The 18,156-nt window shown below is 39.0% G+C and overlaps 1 protein-coding gene across 1 annotated transcript in view; it reads left to right on the forward strand.

Annotated features, from left to right (window-relative positions):
* Window positions 1–13,745: 13,745 nt before the first annotated feature.
* The window catches only part of LOC147449841 (uncharacterized), a 64,790-nt gene continuing 60,379 nt past the window's right edge, over window positions 13,746–18,156 (forward strand). Inside the window, exons 1-2 of the mRNA XM_086522201.1 lie at window positions 13,746–13,952; window positions 14,604–15,932. Of these exons, the coding sequence (XP_086378327.1) occupies window positions 14,634–15,932 (1,299 nt within the window). The 5' untranslated portion in view covers window positions 13,746–13,952; window positions 14,604–14,633. The remainder of the gene's footprint in view (window positions 13,953–14,603; window positions 15,933–18,156) is intronic.

The raw sequence follows: 18,156 nt of genomic DNA on the forward strand, positions 1-18,156 counted from the left end.
AGCAGGCCGTTGGTAGGTGCCTTGCACACAGAGCGGGCTTACTGCTCCCACTACCTCGCATTTTTTGGTTAAGGGAGGGGTCCACCATACCTTTACTCTGTCCATGAGGGGACATGGCCTTAAAACAGGCTACATTTTTTGATTTGGTGCAGAATGAAATATACTACCTCAGAGTGGTAGTGCATGATATCAAGACTTTAGAATTCTCTGAATAACTGCTCGGTCCCTGCTCATACATACACGCCAGCTCTGCTTAGGTGTTTTTTTCAAACTCTCTTGAAGGCTTTTGATGTTATGTGCTTAGGGTGGACATCTATAACATGTGGGTTTCTTTTTTAACGCATGTCTTCCATTGTCTAACTTCTTCTTTGGTTGTTGGTTGTCATGGTGGAAGGTATAACAGGAGGAACCCTTGCTCTAAGTGCTCATGTATTCACCTTCTAGTTTGTTTATACACAGAACACCCTCTACTTTATCTCCTTTGTACCTCAAAACCTTTAAATTTTAAAATTTTAATGGTCTTGGGTTCCATTTTGTCTTTATCACTTAATGCACATATAATGTTAGCAATTGTGAGCGAAGCTTTGAGATTTTACAATTTGCAACACACACACACACACACACACACACGGAAACAACGGGCCCGCCAGATGAACCAGAGAGCTAGGCCGCTGATGAGCTCCCAACTGGCAACCTTCTCATTGGCAATTCTTTTATTGGCAGAGTTATAAAGTTTCATGATGTTCACTAAAGTGGGTGGAGTAGCAGATTTGATAATAGTGACTCTGTTGGTGAAGCAAATTTGAGGGATTTTCCTAGAAGCTTGCCTACATTCTGACCATGGAGCTTGTAGAAAAAGATGGTGCCTTCTCAGGTCCGCATTCTGTAAAAGTATTTCTTTACTGGGTTTTTTTCGCACCAGACGTTCTGGTTTTATATGGTTTGCAAGGAAATTTTCTAAACTAAATTAATAAAGAAGGTGTGGCTTAGGATTTAGTAGCCAAGAGCATTAAAACAAACTAGCCCATTAACTTACATGCTTTCTTTGGTCTTTTAGACGACGCAGGTTTTAAAAAAACAGTGGTCGACATGCATTTTTTTAATTTGTTTTGACTTTGGGCATAAAAGTCACTTGGCCTAAGCAAATGGATGAGGATTGCAGGGTTTTATGAAGGGCTTTTTCACATGCCTTGTGTTTTATAACTACACGGGTGTAGGTATCTCTACACCAATGCTTTGGCTAGCATTCACTCTGAAAAAACTGGGATTTGGCCATCTTTTTTATGTATAGGGATAAGTGGCATTAGGTCATACCCATGCACTTCACGGGTAAGCATGGTAATAAGTACGAGGCCTAGGTTTTGGGGTCGTATTTCTACGTACTTACTCAATGTTTTGGGCTATTAGCTACGGTTTTAGCCGTTGATGCCATTAAATGGCAAGATACACCAGTGATTTATCTACGTACTGGCTGGGTATATTGGGATAACTATTAAATAAAAGGGGGCCAAGTGTGATGGGCCTTTGTTGCATTTGATGCCTAGTTTTTGTTGGACTGTTAGAGTAACCGTGGTGTCACATTGATGATGTATTGCACACTATGGTTTGGCTCACATTCACTCTAAAAAAAAACTGGGATTCGGCCATCTTTTTGATGTATAGGGATAACTGGCATTAGGTCGTACCCATGCACTTCATGGGTAAGCATGGTAATAAGTACAAGGCCTAGGTTTTGGGCTCGTAGTTCTGTGTACTGCTCAATATTTTGGGCTATTAGCTGCAGTTTTAGCCGCTGATGCCATTTAATGGCAAGAGACACCAGTGATTTATCTACGTACTAGCTAGGTATATTGGGATAACTATTTAAAAAAAGGGGGCCAGGTCCGATGGGCCTTTGTTGCTTTTGATGCCTGGTTTTTGTTGGATTGCTAGCATAATCGTGGTGTTACATTGATGATGTATTGCACACTATGGTATGGGTCATATTTCATACCATGATGGAGGTTTTTGATAACGATGCCCTGACTGAATAGACTAGATTTAATGGGTTTTTTTCACTTAAGGCATGGGTTCATTACACTTGTTTGTACAGTTTTGATATTTTTGAATTTTGGTTCCTCTTACTCGAACTAGATCTAGTGGATTTGTTTGGCTTGATATGCCTAGCCGAGTTTTTTTGCCTAAGCCAAGCAATAAACAACTATTTGAGGTATACCACAATGTTTTTTTGAGGGTCATAACTAATGCTAAGGACGAAGATACTATGTTTTGACTGATGGTTTTAAAAATGGATAAGAGGATTACCGCATACACTTAATTAGTTTAGATGAATTGTTTGACTAATTTTGCCACATTAAGTAAGAGAATGACAAACTTGCTATGTAAATGTTGATGGTGTATGGTTGAGAAGTAGGCATAAAGTAACTTTGAATTGATGTTGGTATCAAGTCACTTAAGTGAGAAGGGGTGGTGGCCTTGTGATCAAAATGATACATATGTAAATATCTATTTAAGGTCTATTAAAAATTGGGCTACATAGAAACCATACTTATAATAACTACCATAATTCAAAGGGGTAATGGCCTTTTTTACAAGCTTTAAAGAGAATTTTTTACAAAATTGAAATACGTGTATACTTTGGATGTTTGTTTAAGTAAAAAAAGTTGTAAGTTGGACATGAATAATAACTGAAATAGTCCATTGACACCTGTAAAATGATTTCAAGACTAACGTATCTGTTGTTTTGTTTGAATGGATGCAGGTGAGGACTCTATCCTTTCTTGGAATTTTTTTAGCTTGAAGCAAATGTCTGTCCATGATTTCACTTGCTCCTTCTACTTGGGAAGTACTTCTTTAATCAGTCACTATCATTGTATACTAGAATGAGGCCTCATTCTCATAAGCCATGTACAAAGATAGTTCTAAGACTGAGTTGTTTTTGTACTAATCATTGCGTTTTCTCTAAAGCCAGTTGTCTTCTGAATGTTAAAGTTCATTTATGTCTTATTATATAAGTAAAAACAGTTATACACACATACACGTTTACCTATACAATAGTTTGATTACATAGAAACAAAAAAAGCATGTATTTTTTATGCATATGATACCCCCTACATGGGATCTCTCTCTCTCCCTCTCAACTCCTCGAATGTAAGCAAAAGTGGCCACATAGGCAGCTTGGGAGGCAATAGCTACTCAGTACATGATCGTGGGTGTCTTCACCTTAAACTTGCCCGAAGGTGATATATAAGGTGAGGGTGCTCTAGCCCCTCACTTAGTATATGGGTTTATTCTCCTCTGTACGTGTTTTTCAAGAAGAGGTGTGAGGGTGTTTTTTTACTAAGCAAATATGGAAGTTGTTGAGCTACCATCTCAGGTTGGTACTCACCTTGATATCTTGATAAGATACGTTAATGTTTTTCCTGCTAAAACAAGCAGTTACCAACTAAGGCACATGGTTTTTTTTTTTTGTCTGCGATTGCATAACTAGGTAATGAGTAGATGGCTCGAAATACATTAATGATCATACAATGTACTGTTTGGTTTCTTGACCATTGAAGGAAAATTAGTTTATGCCTTTGTATAAGCACATGTAAATTGTTTTTTTAATAAGGGTTTTTGTTTAAACCATATAAATGGTGCTTGGTATGGCAATTTTTGGAAAAGGAAATGGGGCATCTTATACAAGATATTGTCAGTATCGAGGCTATTTGTCACTTTATCAAATATATGGAAATTTCTGCACTATTACTATGCAATGAGAAAGAGCTTGGTTCCTTTTGAGCAAAAAGTTGGTTTTTTTTGCTTAAACAAACACTAATAACTCTTTTAGATGGTATGGTAACCAATTTTTTGGCCTAGAGTCGGGGCTAGTAAAGACTTTGTATCAAATACATGGTAAGTTTTGCATACTACTGGGCAGTGCAAAATTGTTTGGTTTATTTTGAGCAAAAGGTTGGTGTTTGTTCTTTTCAGCTTGAACAACACCTGTAACTCATTTTAGTTGATATGGTAACCAATGCACAACCAATATAGTGGTGCTTCAATGTGGTAGTACGCAGACAATGAAAAATGGGGGATCTTCTACTTGATACTGTCATTTTTCTGGCCTGAAGTTGCGTTTGTTGAGACTCTCTATCAGATACATGGAAATTTTTGCATACTATTGCGTAGTGTAAAAGGGGGGTTTTTCTTCCTCATGCCACGTTTGGGTCTGCTACACTTACAAAGGATCCCGCGTAGTAAGTTATATCGCATAAAGTTGACAGTACTGGTAACATATATGGATTTTTTCTCCTTGGGCTACACTACAAAGGATCCCGCATAGTAAGTTATATCGCATGAAGTTGACAATACTAGTAATATATATGGGTTTTTTCTCCTTACTAATCCTCTTAACTTGGGCTCTTTTAGTGGGGATTTTTTATGATAAAAACTATGGTAGGTTGACAGTCAAAAATAAATATGTGATTGTTAAGAAGGCTTGACAAAAGCTAAAAGGTTTTTTTGAAGGTATCTAGAGTTGGTAGTAAGAAACACTTTATGGCTTCATGGTAATTAGTTAAGCTAGTGTAATCGGAGCCTGACAAAATTTGCAATGGATGTTCTGGAATTGGTACATATCTCAAGTTGATAAGTAGGTTACTTTATGCTTTATGATACTTGGGAATTTTGGGCCTAAAAACAAATTGGCATAACAATTTTCTAAAAACAAACTAACTTATGGGGTTTTTTTGAAACATTGGGATATAAAGAGAACATACAATTACTGGAACTTTTTTTCTGAAAAGAACTAAAAAAACATGAACATTTTTTGATATTAGTTTTAGGTTAAAAAGGGTTGTAAGTTGGACATGGATAATAACTGATATAGTCCATTGACACCTATAATACACATCCAAAGCTAATGAATCTATTGTCTTGTTTGGATGAATGCAAGTAAGGACTCTATCCTTTCTTGGAATTTTTTTTGGCTTAAAGCTATTGTCAGTCAAGATAATACACCTGCTCTTACCACTTGGGAAGTAATTCTAGATTGGATCACTATCATTGTATACTACAATGAGGCTTCATTCTCATATGCCATGTACAAAGATAATTCTAAGATTGAGTTATTTTTGTACTAATTTTTGCCTTTTCTATGAAGCTAGCTGTCTTTTGATTGTAAAAGTTCCATTATGTCTTATTATATAAGTTAAAATAGCTACACACACGTACTATACATAAGGTTTTTTTCAAAAATCGGGACGCCGACTTTAAAGACTATCTTGAATCTTGGTTCTATGCTTTGACCCACTGCCGTTAATCCCTTGATTGGTTGGTTGGTGTTATGTGGTCCTACATAAGCTAAGATTCTGGTTTCCTGCTCACTGCTTTCATGGTCTTTGACCTTGCCAGTTTAAGGATTGCAAGCCCAAAATATTGGACTAATCATATAAATACTTTCTTTTAGGATCACAAACACTTTAAGCTAACAGCTCGCATGAGGGTAAACCACGACCCGGAGAAACGTACAAGGATTCTAGAACAAATTAGGTTTTTCCTAAAGGACCAGACTCCTAAAAATGCCCTAGCTGTTAGAACTAGACCTTTTTTGGTTGGACGGGCCAAACATTGTATTAGGTACTACCCAAGAAATCCATGAATTACTAACTAATTTTGTCTATTGTAGACCCTTGCTCTCTCGCAAGGCTTGGAACTTTCTTTTGAACCCCTTTCTGTGGCCACCTCTCGTGTCCTGAGATGTATTGGTAGCTTGGATGCTTCTTAATTAATATATGACTCGGCTCTATCTTCTGACAAAACATTGTCTATCTTACACATGTTGTCCTTTAATGATTGGGTCAAAATTATAGCTACCTTGGACAAGGACTCCAGAGATGGGGTGGATATGATTGCTCAGTACATAGCCCAGTTGCCTATTCTTTCTTTACAATATCAGCAAGAGCTTGCCTTATTCTCGTCTTTTGGAGCTGATCTATCTAACTTTTTGAAAAAATTATGTGGCTTCAATCCATCTTTTATTAGTGCCCCTTCTGCCCGTTCTATTCCTCAAAATGGTGGAATATTTTGCAGAGATAGTGCAGCTCTTGAGGCTATCAAGGAATTCCAAAACAATCTTTGTTCCCTAAGTGACTCTAACCTTTTAGAGATGGTTCCCAAGGTTTCCAAGGTTTTTCCTTTCCTCCCTATCAGACAGATTGAAATTGAATCCTTTGGTGTGGATCATCAGCTTTGGGTTCTTCCTAACAAAGCTTTTCTGTCACCTTTTCTTAGCGAGACTTGGGTTTATCTGGCTAACCTTCTAGATGCCACCATTGAGGACTGTAGACTCAAAATTCTGAAAGGTGGCCAGTACTTACACAAAGGAGAACTCATAAAAGCCCCCTTCGACCTCAACCTGATAGACCACTCCAAGTGCTCTTCTAATACAGGTCTTTACATATGGACAAAAGGGAAAATGGAGTTTGCTAAAAGTAGTCCTTATTTCTACATAGAATCCATTTGGAATGTCTTTTGACCTTATATTAAATGTGCTTGTAAGTTTCTAGATCCTAAAGCCCATGTGAATCTAGCATTATGTGGTTTGACCATGCTATCTGGTTTATCCTCAATTATTTGGACTAGCTCTTTCTTGAAAAAACGATGGATTTTCATTTGTCTCTCATCTGCTCTTGGCTTGGTGGCCAAGCCAAACAATTGGTTATTGCTCAAATTGCTTTCAACATTTTTCATGGGCTTATGCTTGATATCCTCAAGGAAGGCTGAGGAACTTGGGACCTATCTAACTACCTATGCAAATTACAAGGGTGTTAAGATTATCACCAGTCTTCTTAAACCTTGTATTGATGTTGATGATCTCCCCTCACTGAAAAGACCCAACTCTCTTGCCACTCCCAATTCTTTCACTTAATTACTAACTCCCAGCTCTTCCTCTAATTTTAGTAGAGGAAAATCTTGTAGCTTTACTAGGGGAAGAGGAAGGAATACCTCCATCAGACACCTTCTTGACTTATGATCACTTATGATTGTGCAGGTTGTTGTTGGCCCTTGTGGAAGGTTATTCCTCACAAAAAAGGCGTCTCACAAAAAGTTTATGTACGAACATTGTCTTTTTCAAAATGTACTTCTAGGATTGAGTACACTCTAAAACACTTTTTTGTGAATCTTTTTACTTATTATTTGGAAACCATGAGTTACTTGTTAATGTTCTTATTGGTTGGAAGTATCAACAACCTATTAAGAATGTGGTCTACAATAATGATTTCTTATTTGGAAACCATGAGTTACTTGATAATGTTCTTATTGGTTGGAAGTATCAACAACCTATTAAGAATGTGGTCTACAATAATGATTTCTTAAGACACAACACTATGCTTGTTTGTGATTGTGATAAATATATCTCATACAACAAAGATTTTGACACTTATGGCTTACATGTCTGCACTTGTAATCTGGATCTCATTGAAAATATCACAATCAAGAAAATCCTTGCTAAAGGACTTAATCACATACCCACTTTTCCAAAAAACCATATCTTGCTCTGATAGCTTTACTTAGCTATTTAACTGACCTTGTCAGTACTCTCCGACTAGAGAAGACAGTCCTACTGGACTTAATAAAACTGGTCAAAAAATGCTTCTTTCAAAAGATCTCACATATACCTTTTCAATGGCTTTCTACTAACAACACTTGGATCACACCACAACTAGCTGTGGATTTTCAAAAACTTTCACATAACTGGTTTATTGTTGGACTGGATAAAAGCTCCAATTGTCCCACTCTTATATGCAAAAACTTGGCCTGGAATACAACACACTCTAGGATTTTTGGGAAGGAATTCACACCACTTAAATCTTCCCCCTATAAAGTCACTTGTGATATTTTAAAAAAATCTTGAAAGTATAGGATATTTGATCTAAATACCAAACTTCTTGTATTATTTCCCACCTGTAAGATACACAAACATAAGTTTAGATGGATATCAGATGCTTCGAATAGTATTTTTTATAATATTACTAAAGATATTACCTTTGCCTTGATCTGATTCTTTATGAATTTGAAAATATATGTGCCTCTAAATAGAAAATCTGCTCTAGCTTTCTTCAAATTCACTACAACCCTTTTTGGTTAGTCAAAAATGCCACTGAGGTTACTCTTAACCTACCCAAACAAATTTTTCATCTCTTCACAACTGATATTATTCAATGCGATGAGAACATTCCTTTAGAAGGGGATTTAGGATTGAAAGATGTTCTATCTCAAATGATTAAACTAGACTTCAAAAATGCTAGGGAAAATGGTCACTCTTACATTTCACTTTCTAGACATCCTAGATGGACACAATCTTCTCATCCACTTCACTTTGATGATATTAGATTATTCAATAACATATCTTGGTTACTTGATAACTGTACCATTCTCTTCGGAGGATAGTGTTTTCCTATGGGATTTTCCTGCTCACCTGTAATGTGTAATCTATACTTAGCCTTCTTTGAATATAAATGGTTTCTTAAAACCATGAGTGACAAAAGAAAATATCACATACTTCCACTTTTTTATCATACTTACAGATACATGGATGACTTATTAAGCCTCAACAACAATTTTTTATCGTATGAGATTAATCTTGTTTATCCCAACTGCTTAAAGATTGAACCAACCATTAAACATGGGTTTTCTTCACCATCTAGGCATTTTTGCCACTATTGTCCAATTCCTTAACTTTTCTATTAAACTACATAGCCCTTGTGTAAGAGTATATGACCATAGGTTCTCTTGGAAAAGAGACCCGTTAAATATCCCACCTATTGAATTCTTAAAAGAGAATAGTAATCGCCCACATAAAGCTGCTCTTGGTACATGTATAATCCTCCTATACCTTATAGTCTACTCCTCTTCCAACTGCTTCTTTGCTTGGGAAGATATTAAAGTTCTTATTCATAAATTCTGCCTTAATGGTTTCAAAAGAAAGGACATAATTAACAAAATCACAGAATCTCTTTCTCATAACGACTGGCTTGGCTTACATTTCAACAACTTAAACTCATTTCTCTGATTAGGTAGTAGGCCCATTCACAACATGGACCTACTATCGACCCATTGTGTATGGTGCCTGGGACAGGGTGGGTACACACACACACACACACACACACACACACACACACACACACACACACACACACACACACATGTTTACCTATACAATAGTTGGATTATATAGAAACAAAAAAAAGCATGTATTTTTTCCATTATGGTAATACTTTTTGGAAAAGGAATTTAATAAAAAATGGGGGGTTAACCTTCTTCCTCCCTAACACAACATGGGAACCCACCCCTTGGGGGATATTTTGAGATAGTGACTTTCAGTACCTTAAACCTCACGCCCGTGCTGGCTCTGTCTGTCTCACTTAACTACATTGCAATGCATATGATACCCCCTACACAGGGCTCTCTCCCCCCGAATGTAAGCAGAAGTGGCCACATAGGTGGCTTGGGAAGCAATACCTACTAAGTACATGATCGTGGGCGTTTTCACCTTAAACTTGCTCGAAGGTGCTATATAAGGTGAGGGTGCTCTGGCCCCTCACTTAGTCTATGGGTTTATTCTCCTCTACGTGCGTTTTTTAAGAAAAGGTGTGAGGGTGTTTGTTTACTAAGCAGATATGGAAGTTGTTGAGCTACCATCTCAGGCTGGTACTCGCCTTGATACCTTGATAAGATACGTTAATGCTTTTTCTGCTAAAACAGGCAGTTACCAACTAACGGCACCTGGTTTTTTATTTATTTTTTCTACGATTGCATAACTAGGTAATTAAAAGATGGCCTGAAATACATTGATGATCATACAGTGTACTGTTTGGTTTCTTGACTATTGAAGGGGAATTAGTTTCTGCCTTTGTATAAACGCCTGTAAATCATTTTTCTGATAAAGGTATTTGTTTAAACCATATAAATGGTGCTTGATATGGCAATTTTGGAAAAGAAAATGGGGCATCTTATACGAGATACTGTCAGGTTCGAGGCTATTTGTCACTTTATCAGATATATGAAAATTTCTGCAATATTACTACGCAATGAGAAAGGGCTTGGTTCCTTTTGAGCAAAAAGTTGGTTTTTTCTGCTTAAACAAACATTAGTAACTCTTTTTAGATGGTATGGTAACCAATGCAATACCAATATATTGGTGCTTTAATGTGGCAGTACTCGAGCATAAAAAAATGGGGGACCTTATACTTGAAACTATCATTTTTTTGGCCTAGAGTCGGGGCTAGTAAAGACTCTGTATCAGATACATGGTAAGTTCTGCATACTACTGGGTAGTGTGAAGGGGTTTGGTTTATTTTGAGCAAAAGGTTGGTGTTTGTTTTTTTTCAGCTTGAACAACACATGTAACTCATTTTTGTTGATATGGTAATCAATGCACAACCACTATAGTGGTGCTTCAATGAGGTAGTACTTGCACAATGAAAAATGGGGGATCTTCTACTTGATACTGTCGTTTTTCTGGCATGAAGTTGGGGATGTTGAGACTCTGTACCAGATACATGGAAATTTTTGCATACTACTACATAGTGTAAAAGGGGAGTTTTTCTCCCTCAGGCTGCATTTGGGTTTGCTACACTTACGAAGGATCCCGCGTAGTAAGTTATATCGCATAAAGTTGGCAGTACTGGTAACATATATGGGTTTTTCCTCCTTGGGCTACACTTACAAAGGATCCGCATAGTAAGTTATATCGCATGAAGTTTGACAATACTAGTAACATATATGGGTTTTTTCTCCTTACTAATCCTCTTAACTTGGGCTCTTTTAATGGGTTTTTTTTAATGATAAAAACTCTGGTAGGTTTGTAGTCGAAAATGAATATGTGATTGTTAAGAAGGCTTGACAAAAGCTAAAAGGTTTTTTTGAAGGTATCTAGAGTTGGTATTAAGAAACACTTTATGGCTTCATGGTAATTAGTTAAAGTTAGTGTAATCGGAGCCTGACAAAATTGGCAAAGGATGTTCTGGAATTGGTACATATCTCAAGTTGATAATTAGGTTACTCTATGCTTTATGATACTTGGGAATTTTGGGCCTAAAAACAAATTGGCATGACAATTCTCTAAAAACAAACTAACTTATGGGGTTTTTTTGAAACATTGGGATATAAAGAGAACATACAATTACTGGAATTTTTCTTTTGAAAAGAACTAAAAAAACATGAACATTTTTTGACAATAGTTTTAGGTTAAAAAGGGTTGTAAGTTGGACGTGGATAATAATTGATATAGTCCATTGACACTTGTAATACACATCCAAGGCTAATGAATCTGTTGTCTTGTTTGGATGATTGCAGATAAGGACTCTATCCTTTCTTGGATTTTTTTTTTGGCTTAAAGCTATTGTCAGTCAAGATAATACACCTGCTCTTACCACTTGGGAAGTAATTCTAGATTGGATCACTATCATTGTATACTAGAACGAGGCTTCATTCTCATATGCCATGTACAAAGATAATTATAAGACTGAGTTATTTTTGTACTAATTTTTGTCTTTTCTTTAAAGCTTGTCTTATTATATAAGTTAAAGCAGTTACACACACACACACACACACACACACACACACACACACACAGAAATGAAATGAAATGTTATATTAACGTCTTCAAAAGGCCAAAGTTACCTATGAGACCAGAAAATTAGAATGTGGTGGATCTGATACAAAGTCAGAGTAACAAAATAACAACATAACAAAATAAAAATACTATGGAATGTGTGTGAGATATAACAAGCAAGTCGTTAGGAGGAGAAAGCCAGATGGCAGATTAATCTGAACTGACAGCAGGTGTGAGAAAGAGACCAAGACTTGCCAGAGAGAGAGAGATAATTCCTTTTGATTCTAAACTTCCCCCCCCCCCAAACTTACTTGGAACGCAAAGCAAAACCTCTAAAGTTTCCAAACCTCATGTTCTCGATCCAAATTCTACTCTCTACTTGGGTTCTTAGAGGTGCTTAAGTTTGGAAATTTTCCACATTAGTGGCAGGTGCTCTCACTTTGCAATCTCCAAAGACATGGTTCAATAAGAAAGTTGTTAGGAGGAGAAAGCTAGATGGCAGATTAATCTAAACGACAGCGGGTGAGAAAGAGACCAAGACTTGCCAGAGAGAGAGAGAGAGAGAGAGAGTTCCATTTGATTCTCAAACCACCCCCCCCCCCCCCCCCCCAAAAAAAAAAAAAAAAAACTTACTTGGAACGCAAAGCAAAACCTCTAAAGTTTCCAAACCTCAAGTTCTCAATTCAAATTCTACTCTCTAAAGTTTCCAATCTCCCACAAGACTATCAAGACTACTACGACTACTACTGGGTCGCTCTTATTTATATTCTATTTATCTTTGAGATTCCTCCCTCTCAAGGGAATAACATGAATTTCTACCTTGCTTCCCTTACCTCATAAAATGAAGCGACGTAGAGTAGAACCCACACCAATCGGCAGGCTTCGGCTTCGTGTGGCTTCACTTAACCACTCCAGCAAGTGCCTTGAGTTGCGCCCCTTTAAAAAACATGCGCCTGTTCCTCCTCTGCGTGCTTTGACCTGCCTCCCCTCCCCCCTTCTCGTCACCCTCAACCTCCACGTCCTAGCCTTCTCTTCTACCCACTGTAGCCTTTCCTCACTTGCTCTCCGTCCATCTGACTCGCAACTTTTGCCTTCGCTTTTTCCAAGCACAATACGACATCTATTTAAGATTCGGTTGCGATTTCTTTCTACAATTGGGTACCTCCTACTATGGCACACCAATAAAGAAATTCAGTTTCTTCGTTGGATGCTGCCCTGATATACTCTCCCCTAACCCCGTTAAAAAAATTCCACATCAGACCTCTCCCTACACCCGCCCTTCTTTACCGCCTCTGCTGCTCATGCACGCGCTCCACCTGCAACGCCAGAGAGAGAGAGAGAGAGAGAGAGAGAGAGAGAGAGAGAGAGAGAGAGAGAGAGAGAGAGAGAGAGAGAGAGAGAGAGAGAGAGAGAGAGAGAGCAGCTCTGTTGCACTCTCCTCCCTCTACACCACCTCTCCTCGCTACCTTCTTGCGCCTCCCCTGTTCCTCGCTTCTCACGCCTCCACTGCTCCCTCTCTACGATCGTGAGAGAATCTTGCGCCCATCGTTCCATCCTTTCCCCCCCCCCCCACACACACACACACACACACACACACGCACACCTAAAACTGCTCATCCTACGACGCTCCATCTCTTAGTCACCTCCACTGTTTTGTGTTATTGTGCACCCCTGGTTGCTCATCCCATGAGAGCTGGGGCGCAGAGAGAGAGAGAGAGAGAGAGAGAGAGAGAGAGAGAGAGAGAGAGAGAGAGAGAGAGAGAGAGAGAGAGAGTGCCTACTCCAACCCGTCGCCTTGCAAGCCGTACAAGAGAGAGAGACAGAAGTCGATCGGTTACACCGCAAGTTGCCCTCGAAAGATGCTTCGCGAGACACCGAGTATGCCACCTGGTGTGCTTCGCGAGAGACCGACAGAAGAAGAAGAAGAGAAGTTTAACGTCGAAGAGACCTGAGAAGTGCCGCCACCTGGACCTGCCCAACCTACGCGCAATGAGAGAATCTAAACGGGATGCCATTGAAAAAACACTTTTTCCAGCATTGAACATGCATACTTTGGGTTCTTCCAGGTGCTTACGTTTGGAAATTTTCCAAGTTAGTGGCAGGTGCGCTTCACTTTGGAATTTCCGAAGACATGGTTCAACAAGCAAGATGTTAGGAGAAGAAAGCCAGATGGCAGATGAATCTAAACGACAGCGGGTGAGAAAGAGACCAAGATAAAAACGCGGTCTTTTCACCTCACCTTCTCTCCCCCTGTCTTGAGAAATTGCGATCGTGCAGGATCTCCCTTCTGTCGTTGCGCCGTTCTGTCTGCTCACGATCCACTCCTCGTTGCTACTCGTCGACATTGCAGGTACTTGTCTCATTTTCGATCACTGATTGTGCCTGGCTAAGTAGGGTTTGAGTCAATTGTCACGTGTGTGTCTTCTCTGCGATCTCGATCTCATTGGATCGGCAGATGCTTACATTTTCGGCCATTAAAACCCATAGCGCTTCCATGTGCCCCTCTTCTTTCTTCATGCCTGCTTAGGGTTTCTTATGCTCCATTGTGGATAGTAAATTCGTGCTAGGGTCCTTTTTGGTCTTTGACTTTGTTTTCTGTCAAAGAAAAAATGCAGCAATTATTATCTTTGGCCGATATGTCTGTTTGTTCTTTGGAAGGTTTGCTTGCAAATTCACCAGTCTGTACTATGATCGAGTCCACTCTTCTTTGTTGCAGATTTTCCATGGTTTACGTTTAAATTTCCAAGTAAGGTTTGTACATGGTTCGCCTGCTCCTTGAAAGGACTATTTGCAATTTATGAGAGCAGCTATTATTTATGATGGACCGTACAAGAGCTTCTCAGCTTGTGTTGAACCAATATTAAAATGGTCCTGAGAAAATCTTAGTTGAAAATGCAACAAAGTTCTGACCCTTTAAGAGACTCTATTCATACCGTGCACATTTTCATACTCTCTCGTTTTGTGTTGTATCAAATTGACCCATTTTTCCTGTTCTTGCCAGGTTTTTTGTTGATTGAACTGCTCTGGTGGAATGGCTTCCAAGCTTACTTCCTGGGTACCATGCATTCATAAGTTGAACGAGGGCAACTTTGAGTGGGGGGCAGCTGGTGCAGAAGGTAGCTGCGAAAAGGTACAGTGGGATGCTGGGAGACACAGTGAAGCATGGCTTGACGGTTTCTTATGTGATGATAGTTTATTTGCTATCAAATGCAACTCTAGTGCAACACACATTGAAGACCCTGAAATATGCAAAAGAGAGCATGCAGAATTAGATTGGTTATCCAAGGAGATGGCATTTCAAGAGTTTATTTCGAGTGATAGACCCACACCTTGGTTCGACATAGATCCTGCGAGAAGCGAGCCCTATAAAGATGAACATGAGGCAGACATTGTATCAACTTTTACTGCAGTTGCAGCATTATTTAGGGACTTGTGCGTTGCAGAGAAAGATCTTCCTGAGTCAGTAGTGAATAGCACCTTACAAAGTAACGGTTATCAAAAGGATTATCTTGATTTTTCATTAGAAAAGTTTCTAAAGGAATGCTACAAAAATTACTTTACTCAAAGTGGTGCAGCTGCTAGTGAATGTGCCTGTGATCTTGCACATGGATTTTGCACGAAAGCAAGTAGAGAAGGTTATTCCTGTCAAAAAAGCAGATTAGAAGAGGGCACAAGGATATTTGAGAATTCACCGCAGCTTAACTCAAAACTTCTAGAGGGCAAAGGAGAGTTTGTCCATGCTGTGATAACTGAAGAGAACATCTCAGAAGCTGCTGATAATTTGGATGATTGTACTGGCATAGATTTGTGTTCAATATTTGGAAAACAAACTTCTGCGGCTAGTAGGTTTAGTTTTGGACGAGATAGTGATGGAGAGTCAGGAGGAAATGCTGAAGTATCAGAAATCTCGGGAGTATTAGTCAAGCGTGGAGTGAGGGAGGGTAGTTCTGGTTCTAGTCAGAAGGAAGACTTAATGGCACTTAGTCATTTGGGGCAGTATCAAGATAACCAGGTGGAACAGGTCAATACACAGGGGGACGATCCTGTACCAGAGGGTCTTTTGTATACACTTGCATACATGAACCTTCATGACCTTCTAAAAATGGAGCAAGTTTGCAGATACTTGAGAAACAGGATAAAAAATGATGTCTTACTTTGGCAGCGACTACATATTGAGCTTCCAATGAGTAACAGCCTAACTGATGAGGTTTTTCTTGAGCTAGCATCAAGGTCTAGAGGGCAGCTTCAATGCCTTAGCTTGGTGGATTGCACAAGGGTGACTGAAGCTGCCTTGGAGGAAATTGTTTTGGCCAATCCAAGGCTTGTACAGGTACTTTCTTATTGCAATTGGCTTCCTCTTCAATATTGTTCTATTTCTCTTTATACCATTATAGATTTGTTTATATAACATTGTGCGGGCTGTTTTCTTTTCGTCGTCGCTAGCAAGGCATCACAATCCTCAAATATTGAAATTACTACTTTTTTGCGTAACTCAAGGCTTTTTGTTCTATGAATTTGTAGTATTTGAGGTGATCGTTGAAAGTGGTTGGTTTTGAGGAGAAGGGCTTATTTAAAATGGAAAATGAGTATAGATTGTAGACCATACTTGGCTTGCTAACGAAGGATCGTGGACTTTTATGTATGGTTCTATTGAGATTTTTGATATCTTGGTATTGTATTTGTAAGTAATGTGACCAATCTGGGAAGAGAACATGCTCTTTATAAAAATTTGCTGTAGAAAGCCTAATCTGCAACCAAAACCCTAGATTTTGAGAGTGATTGAAAATAGAATACGGTCGCGTCAATGGTTAGGACTCGATGAGAGGATCAACTTTGATATTTGCAGTGTTTTTAAAGTCTCAATCATTGGAGAGATTTTTAGAATATTTCAGTAGTCAAACATTCTTCTTAGTCTCTTCCCTCAACATTTACTATCATGCATGTATGATATAGCAAAATTGGTTCGTTTGTTGCAGTAATTTTTCTGCCTCCCCCTCTCTTTCTCTCACTTTGATGTCACATAGAGTTTTGTCTCCTATGTCTTCCACCTCTATCTCTTTATTATCTCGTCATCTTTAAAATGCTAGATTTGGTTATGTGCTATGGTGCAAGTCTGGAATAGTTACGGATTGGATTGTGCACTCCTCTTATGAGAACAAGTGAAGCGCTAAGTTCTGATACCACTATTACGGGCTGAAAGGCGGTAAAGAATTGCACAAACTCAAATTACAACTTGAAACCGGGCAATGTTGAGCAAAAGAATACCTGTAAGAGACGCGTGAGGGGTGAAATTAGGCACCCCTGATGGTATCTCTTTATTTTATTTGATCAAGCAAACTATAATTAATCTCTGCTCGTTGAGATCACTTTTAGATTGAGAATTTGATTACAATTGGCACCATGGGATACTCGTGTGCTCCTTATCAAAAAACTTTATTTATGTCTTCAAGAGGAATCTCCATGACGAGGATCATTGGGGTCTCCTTTTAGCTACATTTTTAAAATAATGGTCTTTTCTCATTGTAAATGCACGATCAGTATGAGCTTCTACTCTTCCATTAGGTGCTTTTTTTCCATCACTAAAACTAGAGAGCTCTCTCTTGTGAGAGATCCCCAAAAAGTTTGCAATATTAGCAACATTGGAATGAAATGTACAAGGGGGGTAGGGGTCCCTTTACAAGGGCCCTTTGCAGTTGCGCAACCCACATAAAACCCCCAAAATTATGCCACATAATTATAAAAAATGACCTAAATGGCCTAATTTGCACAATTGTATTGGGGAAATTATGCAAAAACTAGAGATTTTGACCCCGGAAAACCCTAGGAATTGTCAAAGTTGACAATGCGGAAGCGTAGAGCAATGGATGGAGAGAGAGAGAGAGAGAGAGAGAGAGAGAGAGAGAGAGAGAGAGAGAGAGAGAGAGAGAGAGAGAGAGAGAGAGAGAGAGAGAGAGAGAGAGAGAGAGATGAACCAACCAACTAGGCAATGAATTAGTGATTATACAATGGGGGCTAGGCGTTGCTTATATTATTACAAGCTTGGGCACTCCAAGCGAGAAATCAATAGCAACATATGAACAAAATAACTGAACTTGAAGAGAGAGAGAGGAGAAGAGCCGACACAGCACAGCGGAGTTCCGAGCCAAGACTTATTGGCCTAAAAGACTGGCGCCATTTCCATATTTCTTTATTATTATTCTCCGCAAAGTACAACTCCCAAGGGTCCAACTCTCTTGGGGACTCTCTGTCCAGATGCTCTGAAGTGAGGCCCTCTGGGCATTTATAAGGGATGCCCAAAAGAAGAGCCCCAAAAGCATCTGCTCTAAAAGCTTATAATCCCAAAAGCATCATTCTCAAAAGCCTTGCACAAAACTGCCAGGAATTAGCGAGTGCAAAACGCGAAAATCTGTAACTGGGACGGGCACCACGTGCCAACGGAGAAGAACGGATTGAACAACTTTAAGCACTTCAAATAACAACGGAACTGAAATAGATGCACGATACATGCGGCGGGGAGTGGTGGAGTTCCACCCTAAGAGAGCACTGGCCCCAAA

The sequence above is a fragment of the Adiantum capillus-veneris genome, chromosome 10, assembly GCF_014529385.1.
Source record: "Adiantum capillus-veneris isolate H3 chromosome 10, ASM1452938v2, whole genome shotgun sequence".
Lineage (NCBI taxonomy): Eukaryota > Viridiplantae > Streptophyta > Polypodiopsida > Polypodiales > Pteridaceae > Adiantum > Adiantum capillus-veneris.